Raw genomic sequence first — 26,311 nt, 5'->3', positions numbered from 1 at the left:
TCTCTTCCCCCCCCACTCTCTTCCCCCCCCACTCTCTTCCCCCCCCACTCTCTTTCCCCCCCACTCTCTTTCCCCTCCCACTCTCTTTCCCCTCCCACTCTCTTCCCCCCCCACTCTCTTCCCCCCCACTCTCTTCCCCCCCACTCTCTTTCGCCCCCCCCCACTCTCTTTCTCCCCCCCCACTCTCTTTCACCCCCCCACTCTCTTTCTCCCCCCCCACTCTCTTTCTCCCCCCCCCACTCTCTTTCTCCCCCCCCACTCTCTTTCTCCCCCCCCCACTCTCTTTCTCCCCCCCCCACTCTCTTTCTCCCCCCCCCACTCTCTTTCTCCCCCCCCCACTCTCTTTCTCCCCCCCCCACTCTCTTTCTCCCCCCCCACTCTCTTTCTCCCCCCCCACTCTCTTTCTCCCCCCCCACTCTCTTTCTCCCCCCCCACTCTCTTTCTCCCCCCCCCACTCTCTTTCTCCCCCCCCCACTCTCTTTCTCCCCCCCCCACTCTCTTTCTCCCCCCCCCACTCTCTTTCTCCCCCCCCCACTCTCTTTCTCCCCCCCCCACTCTCTTTCTCCCCCCCCCACTCTCTTTCTCCCCCCCCCACTCTCTTTCTCCCCCCCCACTCTCTTTTTCCCCCCCCCACTCTCTTTCTCCCCCCCCCACTCTCTTTCTCCCCCCCCCACTCTCTTTCTCCCCCCCCCCACTCTCTTTCTCCCCCCCCCCACTCTCTTTCTCCCCCCCCCCCACTCTCTTTCTCCCCCCCCCACTCTCTTTCTCCCCCCCCCACTCTCTTTCTCCCCCCCCCACTCTCTTTCTCCCCCCCCCACTCTCTTTCTCCCCCCCCCACTCTCTTTCTCCCCCCCCCACTCTCTTTCTCCCCCCCCCACTCTCTTTCTCCCCCCCCCACTCTCTTTCTCCCCCCCCCACTCTCTTTCTGCCCCCCCCACTCTCTTTCTGCCCCCCCCACTCTCTTTCTCCCCCCCCCACTCTCTTTCTCCCCCCCCCACTCTCTTTCTCCCCCCCCCCACTCTCTTTCTCCCCCCCCCACTCTCTTTCTCCCCCCCCCCACTCTCTTTCTCCCCCCCCACTCTCTTTCCCCCCCCCCCCCACTCTCTTTCCCACCCCCCCCCCCCCAATAAAGGAATGCAAGCATTCCCCGATCGCCGCACTGGGTTGATTTCATGACTCTCTTCCCTGGTTTAAATCCCTGTGCGGCTTCTCCCTGATCTTAGTTTTGTAATTCCCAGTCATACATAACTGTTCACCCTCCCCTGTCATTCTGGGCTGTGTAGTGGCTATCATGTGTGTCTACATAGCAACAGTGATTGCACTTCAACAACAACATCAACAACAACCGATATTTGTATAGCACCTTTTAATGTAATAAAACAGCCCAAGGCACTTCACAACGACATTAGAAAATAAACTATAACTACGAGCCACATAAGGAGATATTAGGGCAGATGACCATAGCTTGGTTAAAGAAGTGGGTTTTGAGGACATCTTAAAGGAGGAAAGTGAAGTAGAGAGGCGGAGTGATTTCGGGAGGGAATTCCAGAGCTTCAGGCCCAGGCAGCTGAAGGCGCAGCCACCAATGGTGAAGTGTTGGAAATTGGGGATGCTCAAGAGGCCAGAATTGAACGCAGATATCTTGGAAGGTGTGGGGCTGGAGGACATTACACAGATAGGGAGTGGTGGCATGGAGAGATTGGAAAACAAGGATGAGAATTTTGAAAATCGAGGTGTTACTTAACTGAGAGCCAGTATACGTCAGCAAGCACAGGGGTGATGGATGAAATGTCAGTTCTTCTTTCCCTTCCACCTCAATTGCCCCATTAGTGACCACTTGTTCAGTTACTAGGGCCCCATCCTCTAGAACTCCTGCTCTGTCAGCTTGTTACCTCCTTCCCTGCTTTCAAACATTTCCTCACCATCTTTCTCTTGGCACACACACACACACACGAAACGTGGTTAAGAAAGTGTATGGGATATTAGGCTTTGGAAATAGTGGCATTGAATACAAAAACAAGAAGGTCCTGCTAAACCTTTACAAATCACTGGTTAGGTCTCAGTTAGAGTGTTTTGTTCAATTCTGAGCATCCTTTATGAAGGATCTCAAGGCCTTGGAGGTGTTACAGAGGAGGTTTATCAGGATGGTACCAGGGATGAGGGTTATTTGCAGGGACTGGAGAAGCTCAGACTTTTCTCCTTTGAGCAGAGAAATTTAAGGGGGGGGACCTAATAGAGGCATTGAAAATTGAGGAGTTCTCAATGAGCAAGTCCAGAAGAACTGTTTCCTCTGGCAAGTGGGTTAGCAACAAGAGATCATCGATTAAAATTAATTCAGCAAAGAACTAGAGGGAAATAAGGATTTTTTTTCACACAAAGTGGGTGAAGTGATACATTTTGGTAGGAGGAATGTGCAGAGGCAATATAAAACAAAGGATACAAGTCTAAAGGCGGTGCAGGAGCAGAGGGACCTGGGGGTATATGAACACAAATCGTTGAAGGTGGCAGGGCAGGTTGAGAAAGTGGTTACGGGAGGCAGGACGGAACCTGGGTTTTATAAATAGAGGCATAAAATGTAAAAGCAAGGATGTTATTTTGAAGACTGGTTCAGCCTCAACTGGAGTATTATGTCCAATTTTGGGCACTGCACTTTAAGAAAGATGTGAAGGCTTGAGGGACGATGCAGAGAAGATTTATGAGAATGGTTCCGGAGATGAGGAACTTCAGTTGTGCGGATAGATTGGAGAAGCCAGTGTTCTTTTCCTTCGAGAAGAGAAAGTTGACAGGAGATTTGATAGAGGTGTTCAAAACCATGAAGGGTCTGGATGGATTAGATACGGAAAATAGAGAGAAACTGTTCCCATTGGCAGAAGGGTCGAGAACCAGAGGACACTGATTTAAGGTGAATGGCAAAAGAACCAACCGTGTCATGAGGAAAAGTTTTTTTTACGCAGTGAATGGTTAGGATCGGGAATGCGCTGCCTGAGAATGTGGTGGAGGCAGATTCAATTGTGTCTTCAAAAGGGAATTGAATAATTATCTGAAGAAAAAAGATTTGCAGGGCTGTGGGAAAAGATGGGGTAGTGGGACTAGCTGGGCTGCTCTTGCAGAGAACCAACACAGACACGATTGGCAGAATGGCCTCCTCCTGTGCTGTGGTTCTATGGTTGTTATAATTTGGAATGCACTATCTGAAAGGATGGTGGAACCAGATTCCATAGGAACTTTCAAAAGACATTTAGACGTGTGCTTGAAGGGGAATAATTTGTGGGGTAATGGGGAAGAATCTGGGGAGTGGGACTAATTGGGCAGCTCTTTCAGAGATCTGGCACAATCACAATGGGCCAAATGGCCTCCTGTGCAGTAATCGTCTATGATTCTAAGTGGATACACATAGACACAAGCATGGCACACTATACAAACACATGCATGGGCATGCCACAAACGCATGGGCATGCGGGGATGCATATACAATCACACACATGTGGGTAGATATACAAACACACATTTACAAACATACATATACACAAGCACATATGCACACGCGACCAAAACGTGTGCGACAGATGTCAGACCGTAATAGTGAATGGTTTAAGGAAATTAGACCTATTTTATTGAGAAACCAAGGACACAGTGCAGACAGCTCAAAAGGTTAAAATCAGTAACAAAAGACAAGGTCAATTATGCGATGACATCAAGCTTGATTTTTAAAAAGCTGAAACTGGATTCTGAGAGAATAAAGCTGTCAATCTACAGATTTTCCCTTTCCTGGATTGTACTACTGGGTGGAATGGGGTGGGACGCTGAACTCAATGGGGTTTAGTCACACAACCATGGATACCTCTCGTATTGAGTATATCGATGGAGTCAATTCCTTGTCCAAGTTGACCAGTTCCTAGCCCACCCTCCCCGCCTCCTATACTCTCGGTCCTAGCCTCCCCCACCTCCCACAGTCCTAGTGACCCCCCCCCCCCCCCCGCCCCCCCCCCCCACCACCACCCCCGTACTGTGGGTCCTAACTGCCTCCTCTGTAAACTGGGTCCTAGACCCCCATGACCCTCCACCCGTACTCTTGAATCCTAACCACCACCCCCCAACCCTGTTCTCCGGGTCCTAGGTTGTCCCAAATAAGGAGCTAGTCACACGACTAACCTGCCGGCCAACTTGGAGTTAATTGAATTGTGCTCACAGAACAGTTTGTAGACAACAGAGAAGAAAGCTCTCTCCCTTGCTCACTCTCTCTCCCTCTCTCTCTCCCTCGCTCTCTCTCTCTCTCTCTCCCTCCCTCGCGCTCTCTCTCTATCCCTTGCGCGCTCTCTCTCTCTCTCTCTCTCTCTCTCTCCCTCTCTCCCTCGTGCTCTCTCTCTCTCTCTCCCCCTCTCTCTCTATCCCTTGCGCGCTCTCTTGCGCTCTCTCTCTCCCTCTCTCTCTTGCGCTCTCTCTCTCCCTCTCTCTCTTGCGCTCTCTCTCTCCCTCTCTCCCTCGTGCTCTCTCTCTCTCTCTCTCCCCCTCTCTCCCTCGCGCGCTCTCTCTCTCTCTCCCTCGCGCGCTCTCTCTCTCTCTCTCTCCCTCGCGCTCTCTCTCTCTCTCTCTCTCACTCAAGTTCCAGGGACCCATGGAAGTAACTCGAGCCTCAAGACAGAACACCAGCGAAACAAGTTTGAAAGTGTGCACTGGGCCTCAACGAGGACTGCAAGACTTAACTTCAATCAAAGACTTTACATAAAACCCAAAGCCAGTAACTGAATTTCAGTTATTGCTTCAAGCCTCTCTCCTTTAATTCTTTCTCTTCCTCTGTCTCTATTATCTTGTGTGTTTATCGTGTATGCAAGCTAGTGTGGTCGTGTTGCGTATTTTTAGTAGTTTTAATTGAATTTGTGTTTTCAGGTTAATAAACTTGAACCTTGTTTAAATCTGAGAAAACCTATCTGGTTGATTTCTTTGCCATTCCAATTAGAGAGCAGTGAACAATGACTCACTGAGGGGAAACTAAAACACAATGGTTTAAAAATTAAACCCTGTTACGGCCAAAGCAGGAAAAGTCTGAGAGGGAACCCCAAGACCCCTTTCTCAACCTGGTCGTAACAACTGTTGACAAAAGGTCACAGATTTACAATGATCACAAAAACAATGAATACAAAAGTTAGGAAAATAATTCTTTACACAGAAGATGGGGGAAATATGAAATACTGTGCCACAATTCATTTTTGAAGGACAGTGCATAAATTCAATTAAAAGGGAATTAAATATATGCTTGAAAAATAGAGGATTATTCAAGAGTTATGGGGAGTGAGCAGGAGAATAGGGTTAACCAGACTTGATGGGCCGAAAGGCAGTTTTTGTCTGTAACATTTAGTGATTCTAAGAGCAGGACTGGCAGATTGCAGAGAACAGGTCGTCCAGCTGCTCATTTGACCAGGACACGGCCTGTGACAAGCAACAAAACCTTAATCATGGGGGGAGAGTATGAACTAACAATTTTTCTTCAACCTTTTCTTTTTGACAAGCACATCTAGATCCCATAGGTGAATAAAGCAAGATCCCTTCTGGAGGTTGTGTCATTGAGTTTCTGGCTTCTGACCTTTGCCCTCCTGTCTCTCTCAGGACTGCATGAAGATGAAGATGTAAAATTCATGATGAAAGGCAGCAAGTTACAAAAAATAAAGTCGAGCACTTGGAAGAAAGATCGACGGATGAAACTGCAGGAAGACGGGCTGTCCATCTGGTGCGAGTCTAAATGCAGGAAAAAGCCATCTACCTGTAAGTATCTCTCTGTGGGGACAGTGCCAGGTGTATCACTGCTCCAGTCATTACAGCTCTGTCTTGAGCACTGGCTGTGAAATGCTTTGGGACGTTCTGAGGGTGTGAAAGGTGCTACATAAATGAAAGCACTTTCTTTCTATTCCACTGTGGGCACAACACGTTACACATTTCTGCTTCAGCAAGCCTGCATGGTAACAGGGAACTGACAGTAGACATGTCAATTGGAGGGTGAGGTCATCAAATCACTGGTCTCCGCTCCATTGCCTGAAAGAGGGGAATGAAGAGAAGGGCTTTGATTGGATAATTAAATGACATCCTATGTGACTGTGACAAAGGTAAATTATCCCTCCTCACCTTTCTGGACCTGACTGCAGCCTTTGTGTTAACCACACCATCCTCCTCAAACACCTTCCTCCGTCGTTCACCTGGGTGGGATCTGCTCTTATATATCTAACCATAGCCAGAGGTTCACCTGCAATGGCTTCTCTTTTTGCACCTGTACCGTTACCTCTGGTGTGTCCCCCAAGGATCTGTCCTTGCCCCGTCCTATTTCTCATCTACATGCTGATCTTCAGAGACATTAATCGAAAACACAGTGTTAGTTTTCACATGTATGGCTGTGTTTGCTGACAATACAACCACTAGGTGACACAGTACTTGAACATGCGCAAATGCAGCCTCATGCACTGAAACTTCTCTGTCCGTGATGGCTCAGGCAGCTGCCAGTAGTAAAGATGGCACTGCTCAATTTATCACAAAAACGAAAACAAATGAAATGAAAATGGCCACAGTGGCTGCAATCGCTGTCTCCATCCCACCCCCAACAGTACCCCGCTCCTTCCTTCTCCTCGCCGCTTGCTCCATGCCTCACCAGGTTTCCCCCCCCCTCCCCCCCCCAAACATGTGGGCCACTTGCTCCCGGCTTCACCGCTTCATCCCCTCTGCTCCCCATTCCCTCCCGCTTCAGCTCCCAGCTCAGTCCTGCTCTCAGTCTCCCTCCCCTGCCTATCTTGTCTCTCGCTCTCTCGCTGTTCCACTCCCCCTGTGTGGAGATGGAAGGCAGCGATCGCGGGAGGGAGCGAGGCTGGGAGTGAAAGGCCCACAGGTAGGTGGGGAGGGGGGGGGGGAAGCAGAGAGCAAATGGCCGAGGGGGAAGAAGTGGTGAGGCGGTGAGCAGCCGTTGCAGTACGCGATGACGTTTTCGCACACATTCACGAATTAGTCCTGGCAAGCCGGGTGCTGACTTAGGCTGCGCACGCACAGCACCATATTGACAGCAAAGGTCCATTCTGCACATGTGCATAGCTGGTAGTGCTCTGATGGTGTTGGCGCTGGGCTGCGTTGTCAGGAGTCACTTTGTTCTGGTAATTCCAAGTTTTTAATGTAATTTTTTTTTTTAAAAGTTCATCATATTTCAGCTTCTAATGTTTATGTCTATTGCTTATGTTCCAATCATTTATTTTACTCTGTGTAAAATTTATAAAAAAATGAAGGATACTTAATGTATTTTACTTCCTGGTTTGTTGTCTGTGAGAATACCTCAATATGATTGGCTGCTTAGCCTGCTTGATGGCATCACTGCTGCTGGATGCCCGAAGCTGCCTTGTTGGCACATTATAAAATTAATGTTGGAAAATATGAAATCATTAGATCGTTAGACCTTTGTGCGCAGCTTCCTGTAAGGTCAGCAGTGAACACCGTCACTTCACTGCTGACAGCAAATTTCAGGCCAGTGCGTCTGTCGATGCATCTGTCAATGTGTCTATCTCCTCCTGGTTTGTTGTCCATTCTTGCTTTGAAATGAGAAATATTGACTGCTTCCAAAGTTAAACTTGGATTAAAGCCCAGTTGGATCAAATGGATCAGCTGTGGCTACAGTGACCAAAGGACAGTGTCTGTGCAGTAACTGATGCCTTGATACCTGTAGGAAGAAGACAACCAATTTGTCGCACATTCTTAGAGCATTATGGCTTGGGTTTCTCTTGGGTTTGTAGTATCTGGTAACCCCTGAGCCTGTCAGATGGATCAACCCAGTTAGAAAATCCTGGCAGCTGTTAGATATTCAAAATATCTTGTTTTTAAAGCTACGGAAACGGCAACTGTTAAAATTCGATTGGAGGCTAACTAACACAAATGAGCTATTCATGAATGGTACCACCAATTTCACAGCAGTTGTCATCTCCAACTCAAGCTTCAATGGGATCACTGAGGAGCTTAACCTGCCTGTCTGTGATGTTTTACAGTATCGACACAGGCTACGTTACCAACTGTGCTAGGTCTTGATCTATATCCCTATGAATGTGGAATCAAAAACTTTCCCTGAGAACTTCTCTTACTATACATACTGTGGTGTCCTAGAGACTTGAGTGAGGTTTAGCCAACTTTGGTATAAGGTATGAGGCAAAGACAGAGACAAAGACTGTTTCTGCTGAACACAAAAAAGGCTTCTCTTTTATTCTCTCAGTTTCACTTTCTCTTTGCTAGCATTTTTATTTATTTATTTAGCGATACAGCACTGAAACAGGCCCTTCGGCCCACCGAGTCTGTGCCGACCAAGAACCACCCATTTATACTAACCCTACAGTAATCCCATATTTCCTACCGTCTACCTACACTACGGGCAATTTACAATGGCCAATTGACCTATCACCTGCAAGTCTTTGGTGGTGAGAGGAAACCGGAGCACCCGGCGAAAACCCACGCGGTCACAGGGAGAACTTGAAAACTCTGCACAGGCAGTACCCAGTATTGAACCCGGGTCCATGTGTCCTACAGCAGCCTCCAGGGTACACAAAGCACAAGACAATTACTACCTCCCTCCCCTTCTTAGTAAATGAGAGACATAGCATGTATCAGTGGTTTATTTCTAAAAAATGTAAACAATAAACTTAAACATAAATCGTTCATTTCATAACATGATAAAAACAAAAGGTGCTGGAAATACTCAGCAGGTCTGGCAGCATCTGTGGAGAGAGAAGCAGTGTTAACGTTTCAGGTCACTGACCTTTCATGACATAGTCACTTAAGTCATTTTCTCTCACGAGTAGGATATTGTCTGACATCAGATGTGGTCTCATTTGACTCATGTTCTTCATCTGAGGTGTCGATGTCGGAATCGGATTCAATGCTTGCGAGTGGGGTATTCGGTGCTTTGAAGAACGATGTGTTTCTTGTGATGATTTGTGAATCGTGCTTAGCAGTGATCATTGTGATCATTGATCACAACAAATGGTTGGATGTCATAAGGAGTTGTTTGTTTTCCAACATGACCATCATGTTTCACAAGTATTTATCTCCTGGCTTTAGTGGTGTAGCTCAAAATTTATGTTTTGCTCCACATGTAGTTTAGTTTAGTTTAGTTTAGAGATACAGCACTGAAACAGGCCCTTCGGCCCACCGAGTCTGTGCCGACCATCAACCACCCATTCATACTAATCCTACACTAATCCCATATTCCTACCACATCCCCACCTGTCCCTATATTTCCCTACCACCTACCTATACTAGGGGCAATTTATAATGGCCAATTTACCTACCGACCTGCAAGTCTTTTGTACTTTCATTCTATCCTTCTAATCTCAATTGCATTCACTTACATATTGATCATTATCTCCACAGGGTAGCTCAGGTAGATGTGTGTGCAGAGGATGTACAAAGATGAGTGTAGCTGGAGGTTTTCCAGTAGTCGAGTGAGATGTCACTCTGTAATTACGAAGAAAGTGATATAGCTCTTGCTTTCATGACTTGTTCTCAGCTGTAGCTGTATGTATCACTTTTTTCAAGGTTTGCATAAATCTCTCGACTTCTCCATTAGCTCTTGGCCAACGAGGTGTGATTTTCTGATGAGTGAACCCTAGGTAGTTTGTGAATTTACTGAACTCATCGCTGTTGAATGGGGGTCCATTGTCAATTCTTACCATTTTTGAGGGATTCCAAACAAAGCAAAGATCTGGTCAAGCTTTGGGATGACTGCTTTTATTGAAGTTGACATTATTAATTCCACAATTGGGAATCTGCTGTAGTTGTCAGTGATAAGCAGGAGTTCACCTTTGGGCAAACCCGTGAAATCAACACTAACTTCAATCTATGGTCCTGGAGGTAGTTCAGACATCTCGAGAGGATCATGAAGATTTGACATTGTGTTTGCTTGACATGGTAAACATTGATCTTGTGCTCGACCACATGGTCAATTCCAGGAAACCTTTTCCTTAAGGAGTTGTTTGATCTTGACTATTGTATGTTTTACAGCAGCCTGCAGAGTATACAATGCACAATGCAATTTCAAAACAATACACCACACATACCAGAATGAAACCTCCCTTGTTTTGCTTTTAAACTGTAAGCTAATTTTCTTCCCATATTCTCTGGGTGTATTATCTTGTGCAGTGTGTCTGAATAGCCAGTCAGTGGGGCACCTTCTAAAGGGGGAACAGCCAATTTTGTTATGGTGACAGTGCACATAGACTCTTGCAACATCAAGGAGGCCATTCAGCCCGTTGTGCCTTTGCCAGCTCTTTGAAAGAGCCACCCAATAAGCCCCATGCCCCCAGCTCTTTCCTTAATGACCTGCAAATTTTCCCCTTGCTAAACTACATAAACCTGATGTTTCATACAAATCTTAGAGAGTCGCTTAGGTTCAGTGGTTTAAAGCTCAGTCTCCATGTAAACGATCCAATCCACTATCCTGAGTTAATTCCTCCTTTTTAAAAACATTTTCACCTTGCATTTCCTTTTCATATTTGTCTCACTGCATGTTTCTTTTCTCTCCCTGTCCCAAAGTCCAAAACAAAGACATCGACAAATGTCAGTGAAAGAGCAGGCACCATGTATCCGGCACAGATTAGTGAATAGGCCATTGCAAAGGAGTGGGTACACACCAGGAGAGATGTTGGGAGGTTTGTGATCATTACTTTATACAGGCTCGAGTCTCTTTCACATCATACCTGCTTTCTGCTGGAGAGACAAATACTCAGAGGTGAAAATTCAACAATCCCACTGAACAGAGCAAACTGTAAGGTTGAACAGGACTGCAGAATGGATGAACAGCTCAGGAAGATTCATCCATTCAAAACACCATCCTTTGATGAGAGATAATTACATGATTAGTAAGTCACAAAAAATGAAAACACCGTCTCGTTGTAAGTGTGGTAGAATGAAATATTTGCTGCCCAGCTCCAAGAAGGCATTATACTTTAGGCAATCTGCCAGCTCTGTTTTATAAGCATCGGCTGTTCTCTGACAGTATGTTATGTAGCCAGTCCTAAATGGTTTGGCACAGACCATTTTTTAAATATTTATTTCCTTAAATAGAAAGCATGTGCAAACCACTGGCTGCCCAGTGCCAGATGTTACATATTCCAGATTAAAAGGCTGTCATGCTCTGAGTACGAGACCCAGAGTGGGTGGAAGTGACCCAGGCTCTAATTATGGTGGGGTTTGCTCTTGCTATAATACATCATTTGTAATACACTGACAAAGTTGCGACAGTGTCTCTCTTCAACCAAGCAATCAAAAAGGCTAATGGAGTGTTGGCTTTTATCTCGGTGAGACTAGAATATAAAGGACGATGTTATGCTTCAGTTGTATAGAGCCGTGATCAGACCCAATCTGGAGTACTGCATTCAGTTTTGGGAAGAATATATTGGCCTTGGAGAGGATACAGGACAGATTGATACCTTGACTCAAAGGCCAGGATTATACATTGGGCGGGAGGCCCCGCCCACTGACTGAAAGTATGTGGCGAGCCCGCCTCTGCCAGGTCTGGGGAGCCACGCCAAGATTTTCTGCACCCCAGGCCCTTAAGTGATCTTGGGCAGGACTTCTACCTCCTTGAGGCAGGAGGTCCTGCCTAATGGAGCTGCCGGCCAATCAGCAAGCCGACAGCTCTTAGTCACAGCAGCATCACTGGGAGCGGTGGCCACTGCAGGAACTCTATCCAGCCAACAACAGCGAGAGGAAGGATGGCCCCAGAACTCAGGTAGGTTTTTGGCACCCCGCCGGGGACAATTGGCTGGGTGCCGGTGAAGCAAGGCGGGTCGGTTGGGTGGAGGGGGTTGGAGGAGTGTTGTGTGTTGGGGCTTCAGGGTGGCCCTCCGTGGGGCACAGGGTGCCCGATCAGAGGGGGGCCCCCAGCCCACAAGAAGGCCCTGGTTTTACCAGGTGGGGTTCTTGGGGCCTTTGCTGTCCGGCCACCATGTGTAATATATCAGCAGTGGCAGGAGAAGGCCCTTAAGAGGCAGTTAATTGGCCACTTAAGGGCCTTTATTGGCCGAGTGTGGGCAAGCCATTTCTCGCTGCTGCTGCCCCGTGTAAAATTAAAGTGGAGGCGGAAAGTCATCGGGAATGCCAACCCCACCCCTCCCGCCTCCCACTCAATTTTTCATCCCCTCCCCCTCACTACCAGTCTGCTCATTGGGGGGTTGCCATAAAATTCCAGCAGAGGATTAAAATATGAGGATAGGTTGTATAAACTTGGCTTGTATTCCCTTGAGTAGAGGTTCAGGGATGATCTAATCAAGATCTCTAAAATGATTAAGGGATTTGATAGGGTAAGTATGGAGAAACCATTTCCTCTTGTGGGGGAATCCAGAACCAAGGGGAATTTTCTTAAAATTAGAGATAGACTATTGTCATGCTCATGGGACATGCAGCGATGGAAATACAAAAAAAACTGCAGTTATATAAAAAAAAAATTCAAAAGACTGGTACACTTGCCTTCAACAAGATGGAGGACAAAGTCACATGACATCCACTTCATCCTGCACTAAAATACATATTCATGTCTGCTAGAACTAAAACTTGTCAGCCTCGTCTACATTGAAATTATAGACAGGTCACACATGGATGTGAGCTATGCACAAAAACGACCTAAAACAAAGGCACTCACAGATGCCCCGTCTCCAACCACAATCACTGCAATAAAGTGTGAAAATACCTTATCTTATCAAATTAGACTGCCATCAGAAGCTCTTGTTTAGCCTTTCAGGAATTGAAACCTAAAGTCACATAGCTGAGAGTCACACTTAATGAGTTTACCTTTAAAGATATCCTTTTTTAGAGAACAAACAAGAACATCAACCAGAACTCTCCAGCCACAGAGAGAACATAAAAAGCCATCTTTAATTCCAGCACAAGGCTGAGAGAGAGAGATCAATTCCAGCAAAGACTGCACCAACCGCAGCAGAGAAATGAGAGTGACTGCTGAACAACTCCTCCACCTGTGAAAATTGAACTAAGAAATGTCACCACAGTGTTCAAACTGAAGTGTTGACTGCCAGAAGACTTCAGCATCCCAGCAAGTGCAAGAGAACCAGCAAACAGGCCTGCAACTTTAAAAACTTACCTTCCAAGAGAATCCCACAGGTTTTTCCTGAAAACAGCAGACTTTTACATCTTGAGCTCTTAACGCCTCTTATCCTTTACCTTCTATTTGTCATTTCTTAAGGTTACACCAGCAGATAAGACCAGAGTTTGCAAAAATAGCAAAAAGACAGAACTAAAGGTTCTATATCTGTGCGCAACATTCATAACAAAATGGATGAATTGTCAGCACAAATAGAAATAAATATGTATGACCTGATGGCCATTACAGAGACGTGGCTGCAAGGTGACCAAGGCTGGAGCCTGAATATTCAAGGGTACTTGACATTTCGGAAGGACAGGAAGCTAGGAAAAGGTGGTAGGGTAGCTCTGTTAATTAAGGATGATGACACTAGTACCATAGTGAGAGATAGCCTTAGTTCTAAACATTAAGATGTAGAATCAGTTTGGGCAGAGATAAGAAATAGCAAAGGTAAGAAGTCACTTGTGGGAATAGTTTATAAGCCCCCTATCAGTAGCTGTACTGTAGAACAGAGTATACAGGAAGAAATAATGGGGGCTTGTAAAAAAGGTATGGCGATCATCACGGGTGGTTTTATTCTACATATAGACTGGACGAATCAGATTGGCAAAGGTAGCCTGGAAGATGTGTTCATAGAGTGTATTCGGGACAGTTTCTTAGATCAGCATATTTTAGAGCCAACCAGAGAGCAGGCTGTACTAGACATGGTAATGTGCATTGAGACAGGATTAATTAATGACCTCATTGTAAAGGAGCCTCTATGTCGCAGTGATGATAACATGATTGAAATTCGCATTCAGTTTGGGGGCGAGAAGTGTGGGTCTAAAACGGGAGTTTTAAACTTAAATAAAGGCAATTACAAGGATATGAAGGCAGAGCTGGCTAAAGTGAATTAGGAAATTAGATTAAAGAGTAGGACAGTAGAGATGTAATGGCAGATATTTCATAAAACCTATCAAAGATACATTCCAGTGAGAAAGAAAGACTATGAGAAGGATGCACTATTCGTGGCTAACAAAGGGAATTACGGATCGGATCAAATTGAAAGAAAAAGTGTACAATTCTGCAAAGGTTTGTGGTAGCTCAGAAGATTGGACAGAATTTTTAAAAACTGCAAAGAATGATGAAAAAAATAAGGAGTGAGAAATTGAAGAATGAGAGAAAGCTAGCTGGAAATATAAAAATGAATAGTAAGACTTTCTAAAAGTATTTAAAAAGGCAAAGAGTAACTTTAGTGAGCATTGATCCTCTGGATAGTGAGTCTGAGGATTTAATAATGTGAAATAAGGAAATGGTGGAAGCATTGAACAGAGATTTTGTTTCTGTCTTCACTGCCAAAGATACAAATAACATCCCAGAATTATTTGTAAATCAAGAGGTGAAAGGGAGGGAAGAACTTAAAACAATTACAATCACCAGGGAAAGGATACTGAGAAATCTATCAGAACAAAAAGCTGACAAGTCCCCAGGACCTGATGACCTGCATCCCAGGGTCTTAAAGGAAGTAGCTGCAGAGATAGTAGATGCATTGGTTGTAATTTTCCAAAATTCTCTAGATTCTCATGAGATTGGAACATAGCGAATGTAACTCCACTATTCAAGAAGGGAGGGAGACAGAAAGCAGGAAACTACAGGGCAGTTAATCTAACATCTGCCAGAGGGAAAATGCTAGAATCTATTAAGGAGGTTGTAGCAGGGCACTTAGAAACTCTTAATGCGATCAGGCAGAATCAATGGTTTTGTGAAAGGGAAATTGTATTTGACTAATTTATTAGAGTTCTTTGAACAACTAACAAGTAAGGTGGATAATGTAGATGTGGTATACTTGGATTTCCGAAAGGCATTTGATAAGGTGCCACATCAAAGGTTACTACACAAAATAAGAGCTCATGGTGTAGGGATAACATATTAGCACAGATAGAGGATTGGTTAGCTAACAGGAAGCAGTGAGGAGGATAAATGGGTCTTTTTCAGGTTGGCCAGCTGTAACTAGTTGGGGTACCACAGGGATCTGTGCTAGGACCCCAGCTATTCAAAATATACATTAATGATTTAGATGAGGGAACTAAATATAATATCTCCAAATTTGCCGATGACACAAAACTGGGTGGGAGGGTGAGTTGTGAGGAGGATGCAGAGAGGCTTCAGGGTGATTTGGACAAGTTGAGTGAGTGGGCAAATGCATGGCAGATGCAGTATAATGTGGATAAATGTGAGGTTATCCACTTTGGTAGCAAAAACAGGAAGGCAAATTATTATCTGAACAGCTATAAACTGAGAGAGGGGAATATGCAGTGAGACCTGGGTGTTCTCGTACACCAGTCGCTGAAGGTAAGCATGCAGGTGCAACACCCGGTAAAAAAGGCAGATGGTATGTTGGCCTTCATAGCGAGAGGATTCGAGTACAGGAGCAGGGATGGCTTGCTGCAATTATAGCTTTTGGGGCAAAAGGGATCAAAGGATATGGGGGGAAAGCGGGAACAGGTTACTGAGTTGGATGATCAGCCATGATTATAATGAATGGCGGAGCAGGCTCGAAGGGCTGAATGACCTACTCCTGCTCCTATTCTCCATGTTTCTATACAGGGCCTTGGTGAGGCCACACCTGGAATTATGTGTGCAGTTCTGGTCTCCTTATCTTAGGAAGGATGTTCTTGCTATAGAGGGAGTGCAGCGAAGGTTTACCAGACTGATTCCTGGGATGGCGGGACTGACGTATGAGGAGAGATTGAATCGGTTAGGATTATATTCGCTGGAGTTCAGAAGAGTGAGGGGGGATCTCATAGAAACCTATAAAATTCTAACAGGACTTGACAGGGTAGATGCAGGAAGGCTGTTCCCAATGGTGGGTGAGTCCAGAACCAGGGGTCATAGTCTATGGATAGGGGCAAACCTTTCAGGACTGAGATGAGGAGAAATTTCTTCACTCAGAGAGTGGTGAGTCTGTGGAATTCACTACCGCAGAAAGCAGTTGAGGCCAAAACATTGTATGTTTTCAAGAAGGAATTAGATATAGCTCTTGGGGCAAAAGGGATCAAAGGATATGGGGGGAAAGCGGGAACAGGTTACTGAGTTGGATGATCAGCCATGATCATAATGAATGGCGGAGCGGGCTCGAAGGGCTGAATGGCCTACTCTTGCTCCTATTTTCTATGTTTCAATGTTTGGTTGCTAAATTTGCTGATGATACAAAGATAGGTAGGAGAGTAAGTTGTGAAGAGGGCCTAAAACATCTGCAAAGGAATATAGATAGGTTAAGTGAGTGGGCAAAAATTTGGCAGGTGGAGTATAACGTGGGAAAATGTGAACTTGTCCACTTTGGCAGGAAGAATACATTATTTTATTTAAATGGAGAGAGAATGCGGCACAGAGGGATGTGGGTGTCCTGGTACATGAATCACAAAAAGTTAGTATGCAAGTACAACAAGTGATTAGGAAGGCAAATGGAATGTTGTCATTTTTTGTAAAGAAAATGGAATATAAAGTAAGGAAGTTTTGCAACTGTTGTACAGGGCGTTGGTGAGACCGCATCTGGAGTACTGGGTGCAGGTTTGGTCTGCTTACTTAAGAAAGGCTATAATTGCATTAGAAGCAGTTAAGACAAGGTTCACTCAACTGATTCCTGGAATGAAGGGTGTTATCTTATGCAGAAAAGTTGGACAGGTTGGGTTTTATTGGAGTTTAGAAGAATGAGAGGTGATCTTATTGAAGCATATAAGATCCTGAAGGGACTTGACTGGGTGGATGCTGAGAGGATGTTTCCCCTTATCAGAGAGACTAGAACCAGGGGACACCGTTTAAAAATGAGTTGTCTCCTCCCATTTAAGACAGAGGCTGTGGAATTCTCTTCCCCAGAGAGTATTAGAGGCAAGGTCATGTAATATTTATTTCAGGCTGAGTTATGTGGATTCTTGATTGACAAGGGAGTCAAAGGTTATAGCAGGTAGACAGGAAAGTAGAGTTGAGTCCACAATCAGATCAGTCATGATCTTATCAAATGGCAGAGCAGGCTCGAGGGGCCAAAGTTTTTTTTTAAAATTCTTTCATGAGATGCGGGCGTCACTGGCAAGGCCAGCATTTATTGCCCATCCCTAATTGCCCTTGCTGGTGAGCTGCCTTCTTGAAATGTTGCAGTCCATTTGGTGCAGGTACACCCACAGTGCTGATAGCGAAGGAGTTCCAGGACTTCGATACAGCAACAGTGAAGGAACGGTGATATAGTTCCAAGTCAGGATGGTGTGTGACTTGGAGGGGAACGTGCAGGTGGTGGTGTTCCCATGCATCTGGTAGAAGTCGCGGGTTTGGAAGGTGCTGTCGAAGGAACCTTGGCGAGTTGCTGCGGTGCATCTTGTGCTGCTACTGTGCGTCAGTGGTGGAGGGAATGAATGTTAAAGGTGGTGGATGGGGTGCCAATCAAGCTGGTTGCTTTGTCCTGGATGGTGTCGAATTTCTTGAGTGTTGTTGGAGCCACACACATCCAGTGGAGAGTATTCCATCATACTCCTGACTTGTGCCTTGTAGATGGCGGACAGGTTTTGGGGAGTTAGGAGGTGGGTTACTCACTTCAGAATTCCCAGTCTCTGACCTGCCACAGTATTTGTATGACTGCTTCAGTTAAGTTTCCGGTCAATGGTAACGCCCAGGATGTTGATGGGGCATTTAGCAATGGTAATGCCATGGAATGTCAAGGGGAGATGCTTATATTCTCTCTTATTGGAGACGGTCATTGCCTGGCACTTGTGTGGCGCGAATGTTACTTGCCACTTGTCAGCCCAAGCCTGGATATTGTCCAGATTCTGCTGCATATGTATACAGACTGCTTCAGTGTCTGCAAGTTGTGAATGATACTAAATGTTGTACAATCATCAGCGAACATCCCCACTTCTGACCTTATGATGGAGGGAAGGTCAGATGAAGCAGTTGAAGATGATTGGGCCTAGGACACTGCCCTGAGGAACTCCTGCAGTGATGTCCTGGAGCTGAGATGATTGGCCTCCAACACCTTTGTCTTCACAAAGGAGGACACAAATATCATACCAGAAATGTTGGGGAACACAGGGTTTAATGAGAGGGAGGAACTGAAGGAAATCCGTATGAGTAGAGAAATGGTGTTGGAGAAATCGATGGGATTGAAGGCCGATAAATCCCCAGAGTACTTAAGGAAGTGGCCCTAGAAATAGTGGATGCATTGGTTGTCTTCTTCCAAGATTCTATAGACTCTGGAACAGTTCCTACAGATTGGAGGGTAGCTAATGTAACCCCACTATTTAAAAAGGGAGGTAGAGAGAAAGCAGGGAATTATAGACCAGTCAGCCTGACGTCGGTAGTGGGGAAAATTCTAGAGTCCATTTTCAAAGATTTTATAGCAAAGCACTTGGAGAACAGTGGTAGAATCGGACAGAGTTAGCATGGATTTACGAAAGGGAAATCATGCTTTACAAATCTACTAGAATTGTTCGAGGATGTAACTAGTAGAGTTGATGAGGGACAGCCAGTCGATGTGGTTTATTTGGACTTTCAGAAGGCTTTCGACAAGTTGAGTGAGTGGGCTAATGCATGGCAGTTGCAGTATAATGTGGATAAATGTGAGGTTATCCACTTTGGTAGCAAAAACAGAAGGCAGATTATTATCTGAACGGCTATAAACTGAGAGAGGGGAATATGCAGCGAGACCTAGGTGTTCTCGTACACAAGTCACTGAAGGTAAGCATGCAGGTGCAACAGGCGATAGAAAAGGTAAATGGTATGTTGGCCTTCATAGCGAGAGGATTCGTGTACAGGAGCAGGGATGTCTTGCAGCAATTATACAGGGCCTTGGTGAAGCCACACCTGGAATATTGTATGCAGTTTTGGTCTCCTTATCTGAGGAAGGATGTTCTTGCTATAGAGGGAGTGCAGCAAAGGTTTACCAGACTGATTCCTGAGATGGCAGGACTGACGTATGAGGAGAGATTGAGTTGGTTAGGATTATATTCGCTGGAGTTCAGAAGAGTGAGGGGGGATCTCATAGAAACCTATAAAATTCTAACAGGACATGACAGGGTAGATGCAGGAAGGATGTTCCCGATGGTATGGGAGTCCAGAACCAGAGGTCATAGTGTAAGGATGTGGAGTAAACCTTTCAGGACTGAAATGAGGAGAAATTTCTTCAACCAGAGAGTGGTGAGCCTGTGGAATTCGCTACCACAGAAAGCAGTTGAGGCCAAAACATTGTATGTTTTCAAGAGGGAGTTGGATCTCGCTCTTGGGGCAAAAGGGATCAAAGGATATGGGGAGAAAGCAGGAACAGGTTACTGAGTTGGATGATCAGCCATGATCATAATGAATGGCGGCGAAGGCTCGAAGGGCCGAATGGCCTACTCCTGCTTCTATATTCTGTGTTTCTGTTGTGCCAGGTATGACTCAAATATGTGGAGATTTTTCTCTCGATAGTCACTGAATTCAGTTTCACTCGGGCTCTTTGATGCCACACACGGTCAAATGCTGCCTTGATATCCAGGCAATCACTCTCACCTCACCTCTTGAGTAGATTTGTACACTTTGTCCCTTTCTGTTTATCATTTCCCATATTAATACCTTTCTCTTTTGCCTTGTCTCTACTCCTTAATTTATCATATCTTCCCAAATTTGATCCCTTGCCCCCACTATTCAGTTTAAAACCCTCTCTACTTCCCTAGTTATGCGGCTCGCTAGAATACCGGCCTCAGCACGGTTCGGGTGTAGACCGTCCCAAAGGTACAGCCACCACTTTCCCCAGTACTGGTGCCAGTACCCCACAATCCGGAACCGGCTTCCAGCACATCAGTCTTTGAGCCACGCATTAATTTCTCTGATCTTACTTTCCCTGTGCCAATTTGCACGTGGCTCAGGTAATAATCCAGAGATTATTACCTTTTTGAGGTTCTGCTTCTTAATTTGGCACCTAGTTCCTCGTACTGACTATGCAGAACCTTTTTTGTCCATGTTTGGACTAAGGTTGTAATGAGGTGTGGTGTCGAGTGGCCCTGTTGGAACCCAAACTGAGAGTCACTGAGCAGACTATTGTTCAATAAGTGCCAGTTGATGGCACTGTCTACGACACCTTCCATCACTTTACTGATGATCGAGAGTAGTCTGATAGGGTGGTCATTGGCCGGGTTGGATTTGTCCTGCTTTTTGTGTACAGGTCATACCTGGGCAATTTTCCATACTGCCGGGTCAATGCCAGTGTTGTAGCTGTACTGGAACAGCTTGGCTAGGCCAACCCCTGCTCTGAATTCACATATACATATGTATTATCTGCAGTCAGTTGGGAGGTGACCAGTGGAAACCAGCCACCCCATTTCCCTCCTGCCTGTAACACGATTCAGGAATGAAAATAGAAATCTTTTTTTCACAAAAGGCTGTGGTTACTGGGTCAATTAAAATTTGCAAGAGTGGAATCTATAGAATTTTGTTGGGGAAGGATATCAAAGGCTATGAAACAAAGGTGGAGAAATGGGGTTGAGGTACAGATCAGTCATGATCAAATTGTATGGTGGGTAATGTTAAAGCAGCTACATTCCTCTGTATGGGAATAGCTGGGGGATTTTTTTGGCTTCTCTTATTCTCCTTCATCCTCTGCTTTTCTTGGCCAAGCTGTAATGTGCCCTTGCCAATTCTGTAACTGTTTCCTCACCAGCCTGGTTGCCCCTGGAGGATTCAGGCTCAGACATGTGCCTCTCTTCCTCTTTCAGATGACGATCGACCTGCTGTACATTTCTAGGTTTCCTGTGTTTATTTTTGAATTCCAATGTTTGCAAATTCCTTTTTACCACTAATGTCTCTCAATTTGATCAGCGGAAGTTCCTAAAGTAGCTGTGAATCAGCCACAACAAAACCACTATTAAAGCCACACATGTAGAGTCATAGAGAGATACAGCACTGAAACAGGCCCTTTGGCCACTGAGTCTGTGCTGATCATCAACCACCCATTTATACTAATCCTACATTAATCCCATATTCCCTACCACAACCCCACCTTCCCTCAATTCTCCTACCACCTACCTACATTAGGGGCAATTTACAATGGCCAATTTAACCTACCAACCTGCAAGTCTTTAACTGTGGGAGGAAACCGGAGCACCCGGCGGAAACCCATGCGGTCACAGGGAGAACTTGCAAACTCCACACAGGCAGTACCCAGAACCGAACCCGGGTCGCTGGAGCTGTGAGGCTGCGGTGCTGACCACTGTGCCACCCTCTGTACTAAAAGTTGAGTTGCCAGATACCTGGCAGTGGGTATTACATAGAATTACATACAATGTGTAGCACAGAAACAAGCCATTCGGCCCAACAGTTCCATGCCAGCGTTTTTTAATTCATTCATGGGATGTGGACAAACATATGAACTAGGAGCAGGAATAGGCCACTCGGCCCTTTGAGCCTGCTCCGCCATTCAATATGTTCATGGCTGAACTGATTACTCCACATTTCCACCTACCCCCAATAACCTTTCACCCCCTTGCTTATCCGATCCGCTGCCTTTTGAGGAAGAGAATTCCAAAGACTCATGACCCTTTGAGAGAAAAAATTTCTCCTCATCTATCTTAAATGGGTGAGCCCTTATTTTTAAATAGTTCTAGATTCTCCCCCAAGAGGAAACATCCTTTCCACATCCACCCTGTCAAGACCCCTCAAGATCTTATATGTTTCAATCAAATTGCCTCTTACTCTTCTAAATTCCAGCAGATACAAGCCTAGCTTGTCCAATCTTTCCTCATAAGACAGCCCACCCATTCCAGGTTTAAGTCTAGTAAACTTCCTCTGTACTGCCTTCAATGCATTTATATCCCTTCCTTAAATAAGGAGACCAATACTGTACACAGTACTCCAGATGTGGTCTCACCCATGCCCTGTATAGCTGAAGCATAACCTCCCTACTTTTATATTCAATTCCCCTCGCAATAAACAATAACATTCTAATAGCTTTCCCAATTATGTGCTGAACCTGCATACTATCCTTTTGTGATTCATGCACTAGGACACCCAGATCCCTCTGCATCTCAGAGCTCTGCAATCTCTCACCATTTAGATAATATGCTTCTTTTTTATTCTTCCTGCCAAAGTGGACAATTTCACATTTTCCCATATTATACTCCATTTGCCAGGTTTTTGCCCACTCACTTAACCTATCTATAATCCCTTTGTAGCCTCCTTATGTCCTCTTCACAACTTACTTTCATACCTATATTTGTGTCATCAGCAAATTTAGCAACCATACCTTCGGTCCCTTCATCTAAGTCATTTATATAAATTGTAAAAAGTTGAGGCCCCGACACTGATCCCTGTGGCACACCATTCGTTACATCTTGCCAACCAGAAAGTGATCCATTTAAGCCTACTCTCTGTTTCCTGTTAGCTAGCCAATCTTCTATCCATGCCAATATGTTACCCCCTACACTGTGAGCTTTTATTTTCTGCAATAACCTTCAATGTGACACTTTAACAAATGCCATCAGGAAATCTAAGTACAATACATCCACCGGTTCTCCTTTATCCACAGCACATGTAACTCCCTCAAAGAACTCCATTAAATTGGTTAAACATGATTTTCCTTTCACAAAGCCATGTTGACTCTGCCTGATTACCTTGAATTTTTCTAAGTGCCCTGCTAAAATGTCTTTAATAATAGTTTCTAACATTTTCCCTAAGACAGATGTTAAGCTAACTGGCCTGCAGTTTCCTGCTTTCTGTCTCCCTCCCTTTTTAAATAAAGGAGTTACATTCGCTTTTTTTTCTAATCTAATGGAACCTTCCCCAAATCTAAGGAATTTTGGAAAATTAAAACTAATGCATCAACTATCACACTAGCCACTTCTTTTAACACCCTAGGATGAAGTCCATCAGGACCCAGGATCTGCCAGCCCATAGCTCCAACAATTTGTTCAGTACCACTTCCCTGGTGATTGTAATTTTCTTGAGTTCCTCCCTCCCTTCCATTTCCTGACTTACAGCTAATACTGGGAAGTTACTTGTATCCTCAATAGTGAAGACCGATGGAAAATATCTGTTCAATTCATCTGCCATCTCCTTATTATCAATTTATTAATTCCCCAAACTCACTTTTTATAGGACCAACGCTCACTTTGTTAGCTCTTTTTAAAATATCTATAGAAACTCTCAATATTGGTCTTTGTATTTCTAGCTAGCTTTTTCTCATACTCTAATTTTACCTTCCTTATCAATCTTCTAGTCATTCTTTGCTGTTTTTTATATTCTGTCCAATCTTCTGACCTGCCTCCCATCTTTGCGCAATTATAGGCTTTTTCTTTAAGTTTAATACTATCTTTAACTGTTTTAGTTAACCATGGATGGCGGGTCCCACCCTTGGAATTTTTCTTCCTGGTTGAAATGTATCTATGCTGTGTATTCTGAATTATCCCCTTAAATGTCTGCCGTTGCATCTCAATTGACCTATCCCTGAACCTAATTTTCCAGTTCACTTTAGCTAGCTCTGCTTTCATGCCCTCATAATTGCCCTTATTTAATTTTAAAATACTAGTCTTGGACCCACTCTTCTCTCCCTCAAACTGAATGTAAAATTCAATCATATTATGATCACTGCTACCTAGGGGTGCCTTAACTATGAGGTCATTAATTAATCCTGTCTTGTTGCACAATACCAGGTCTAGTATAGTCTGCTCTCTGGGTGGCTCCAGAACGTATTGTTCCAAGAAATTATCCCGAAAACATTCTGTGTACTCCTCATCCAGGCTACCTCTGCCCATCTGATTTTTCCAGGCTACGTGTAGGTTAAAATCTCCCATAATTATCACTGTACCTTTCTGACCAGCTCCCATTATTTCTTCCTTTATACCTCGTCCTACAGTGTGGTTAATGTTAGATGGCCTGTACACCACTCCCACAAGTGACTTCTTGCCTTTATGATTTCTGATCTCTGCCCAAACTGCTTCTACATCCTGGTCTCCTGAACTTAGGTCATCCCTCTCTATTGTGCTAATACCATCATTAATTAACAGAGCTACCCCTCCATGTTTTCCTAGCTTCCTGTTCTTCCTAAATGTCATGTGCCTTTCAATATTCAGATCCCAAACTATGTCATCCTGCAGCCATGTCTCTGTAATGGCTATCAGATCATACTTATTTATTTCTATTTGTGCTCTCAGTTGATCTGTTTTTTAAATGCTACGTGCATTCAGATACAGAGCCTTTAGTTTTGTCCTTTTATGATTTTTGTAACCTCCAACCTTATCTGTTGATTTATTCTTTAGGTTTGTACGCTTTGTCCCTTTCTGTTTATCACTTCCCATATTAATACCTTTCTCTCTTGCCTTGTCTCTACTCCTTGATTTGTTATATCTTCCCAAATTTGATCCCTTGCCCCCACTATTCAGTTTAAAACCCTCTCTACCTCCCTAGTTATGCGGCTCGCTAGAATACCGGCCTCAGCACAGTTCAGGTGTAGACCGTCCCAAAGGTACAGCCACCACTTTCCCCAGTACTAGTGCCAGTGCCCCATGATCCGGAACCCGCTTCCAGCACATCAGTCTTTGAGCCATGTATTCATTTCTCTAATCTTATTTGTCCTTTGCCAATTTGCACATGGCTCAGGTAATAATCCAGAGATTATTACCTTTGAGGTTCTGCTTCTTAATTTGGCACCTAGTTCCTCATACTGACTATGCAGAACCTCTTTCCTTGTCCTGCCTATGTCATTGTTACCTACATGGACCACGACAACTGGATGCTCCCCCACCCACTGTAAGTTCCTCTCCAGCCCTGAGCAGATGTCCCGAACCCTGGCACTGGGCAGGCAATACAGTCATCTGGACTCTCACTCTTTGTTGTAGCGAACACAGTGGCGCAGCGGTTAGCACCACAGCCTCACAGCTCCAGCGACCTGGGTTCAGTCCTGGGTACTGCCTGTGTGGAGTTTGCAAGTTCTCCCTGTGACTGCGTGGGTTTCTGCCGGGTGCTCCAGTTTCCTCCCACAGCCAAAGACTTGCAGTTTGATAGGTAAATTGGCCATTGTAAATTGCCCCTAGTGTAGGTAGGTGGTAGGAAAATTGAGGGGATGTGGTAGGGAATATGGGATTAATGTAGGATTAGTATAAATAGGTGGTTGATGGTTGGCACAGACTCGGTGGGCCAAAGGGCCTGTTTCAGTGCTGTATCACTCTGAGACAACAGTGTCAATCTCCCTAACGATACCGCACCCTACTACCACTACATTCCTTTTTTCTCCGTCCACTTGAATGGTTTCCTGTACCACAGTTCCATGGTCAGTTCGTCATCCACCCTGCATCCCCCTCTCCCCCTCTCCCCCGTCTCCCCCTCTCCCCGTCTCCCCGTCTCTCCCTCTCCGTCTGCGGTCTCCGAATCTGGGTTTTTGCCACGCTTTTTAAACCTCCGCTCCCACCGTCATTTGTTGCCCATCCCTAATTGCCCTTGAGAAGGTGGTTGTGAGCTGCCTTCTTGAACCGCCGCAGTCCATGTGGTGTAGGTACACCCACAATGCCATTAGGGAGCGAGTTCCAGGAGTTTGACTCAGCAATGATGAACAGCGATATAGTTCCAAGTCAAGATGGTGTGTGATTTGGAGAGAAACTTGCACAGGGTGGTGCTCCATTCGCCTGCTGCCCTTGTTTTCCTCGCCACAAAAGTGAGACTTCCCACGTGTTACTTCATCGCACCCTATCAACATATCCTTCTATTTCTTTCTCCCTCATGTGTTTATCTGGCTTCCTCTTAAGAGCCTAGGAACATAGGAAATAGGATCAGGAGTAGGCCAATCGGCCCCTATGAGCCTGCTCCGCCATTCAGTTAGGTCACGACTGATCTTCTACCTCAATGCCATTTTCCTGCACTGTCCCCATATCTTTAATCTCTAGAAATCTATCAATCGCTGTCTTGAACATACTCAATAACTGAGCCACCTTAGCCCTCTGCAGTAGAGAATTCCAAAGATTCACCACCCTCTGAGTGAAGAAATTCCTCTTCATCTCAGTCCTAAATGCCCTACCTCTTATTCTGAGACTGTGTCTCCTGGTTCTAGACCCCTAGCCAGGGGAAACATCCTTACTGCCTCAATCTTGTCGAGCCCTGTAAGAAATATATATGCTTCAATGATTTCACCTCTCATTCTTCTAAACTCGAGAGAGAACACAGGCCCAGTCTCCTTAATCTCTCCTCATAGGACAATCCCTCCATCCCAGGAATCAGTCT

At 45.2% G+C, this 26,311-nt stretch overlaps 1 protein-coding gene across 3 annotated transcripts in view; it reads left to right on the top strand.

Moving 5' to 3' along the window:
• LOC137348027 (1-phosphatidylinositol 4,5-bisphosphate phosphodiesterase delta-3-like) overlaps positions 1-26,311 on the top strand; it is a 313,571-nt gene that overhangs the window by 41,760 nt on the left and 245,500 nt on the right. For all 3 annotated transcript variants that reach the window (XM_068013110.1, XM_068013111.1, XM_068013109.1), the window contains exon 2: positions 5,605-5,760. In XM_068013110.1, coding sequence (XP_067869211.1) covers positions 5,605-5,760 — 156 coding nt within the window. The remainder of the gene's footprint in view (positions 1-5,604; positions 5,761-26,311) is intronic.

Source organism: Heterodontus francisci, chromosome 33 (assembly GCF_036365525.1).
Source record: "Heterodontus francisci isolate sHetFra1 chromosome 33, sHetFra1.hap1, whole genome shotgun sequence".
NCBI classification, from domain to species: domain Eukaryota; kingdom Metazoa; phylum Chordata; class Chondrichthyes; order Heterodontiformes; family Heterodontidae; genus Heterodontus; species Heterodontus francisci.
This window is presented reverse-complemented; position numbering and strand designations above follow the sequence as displayed.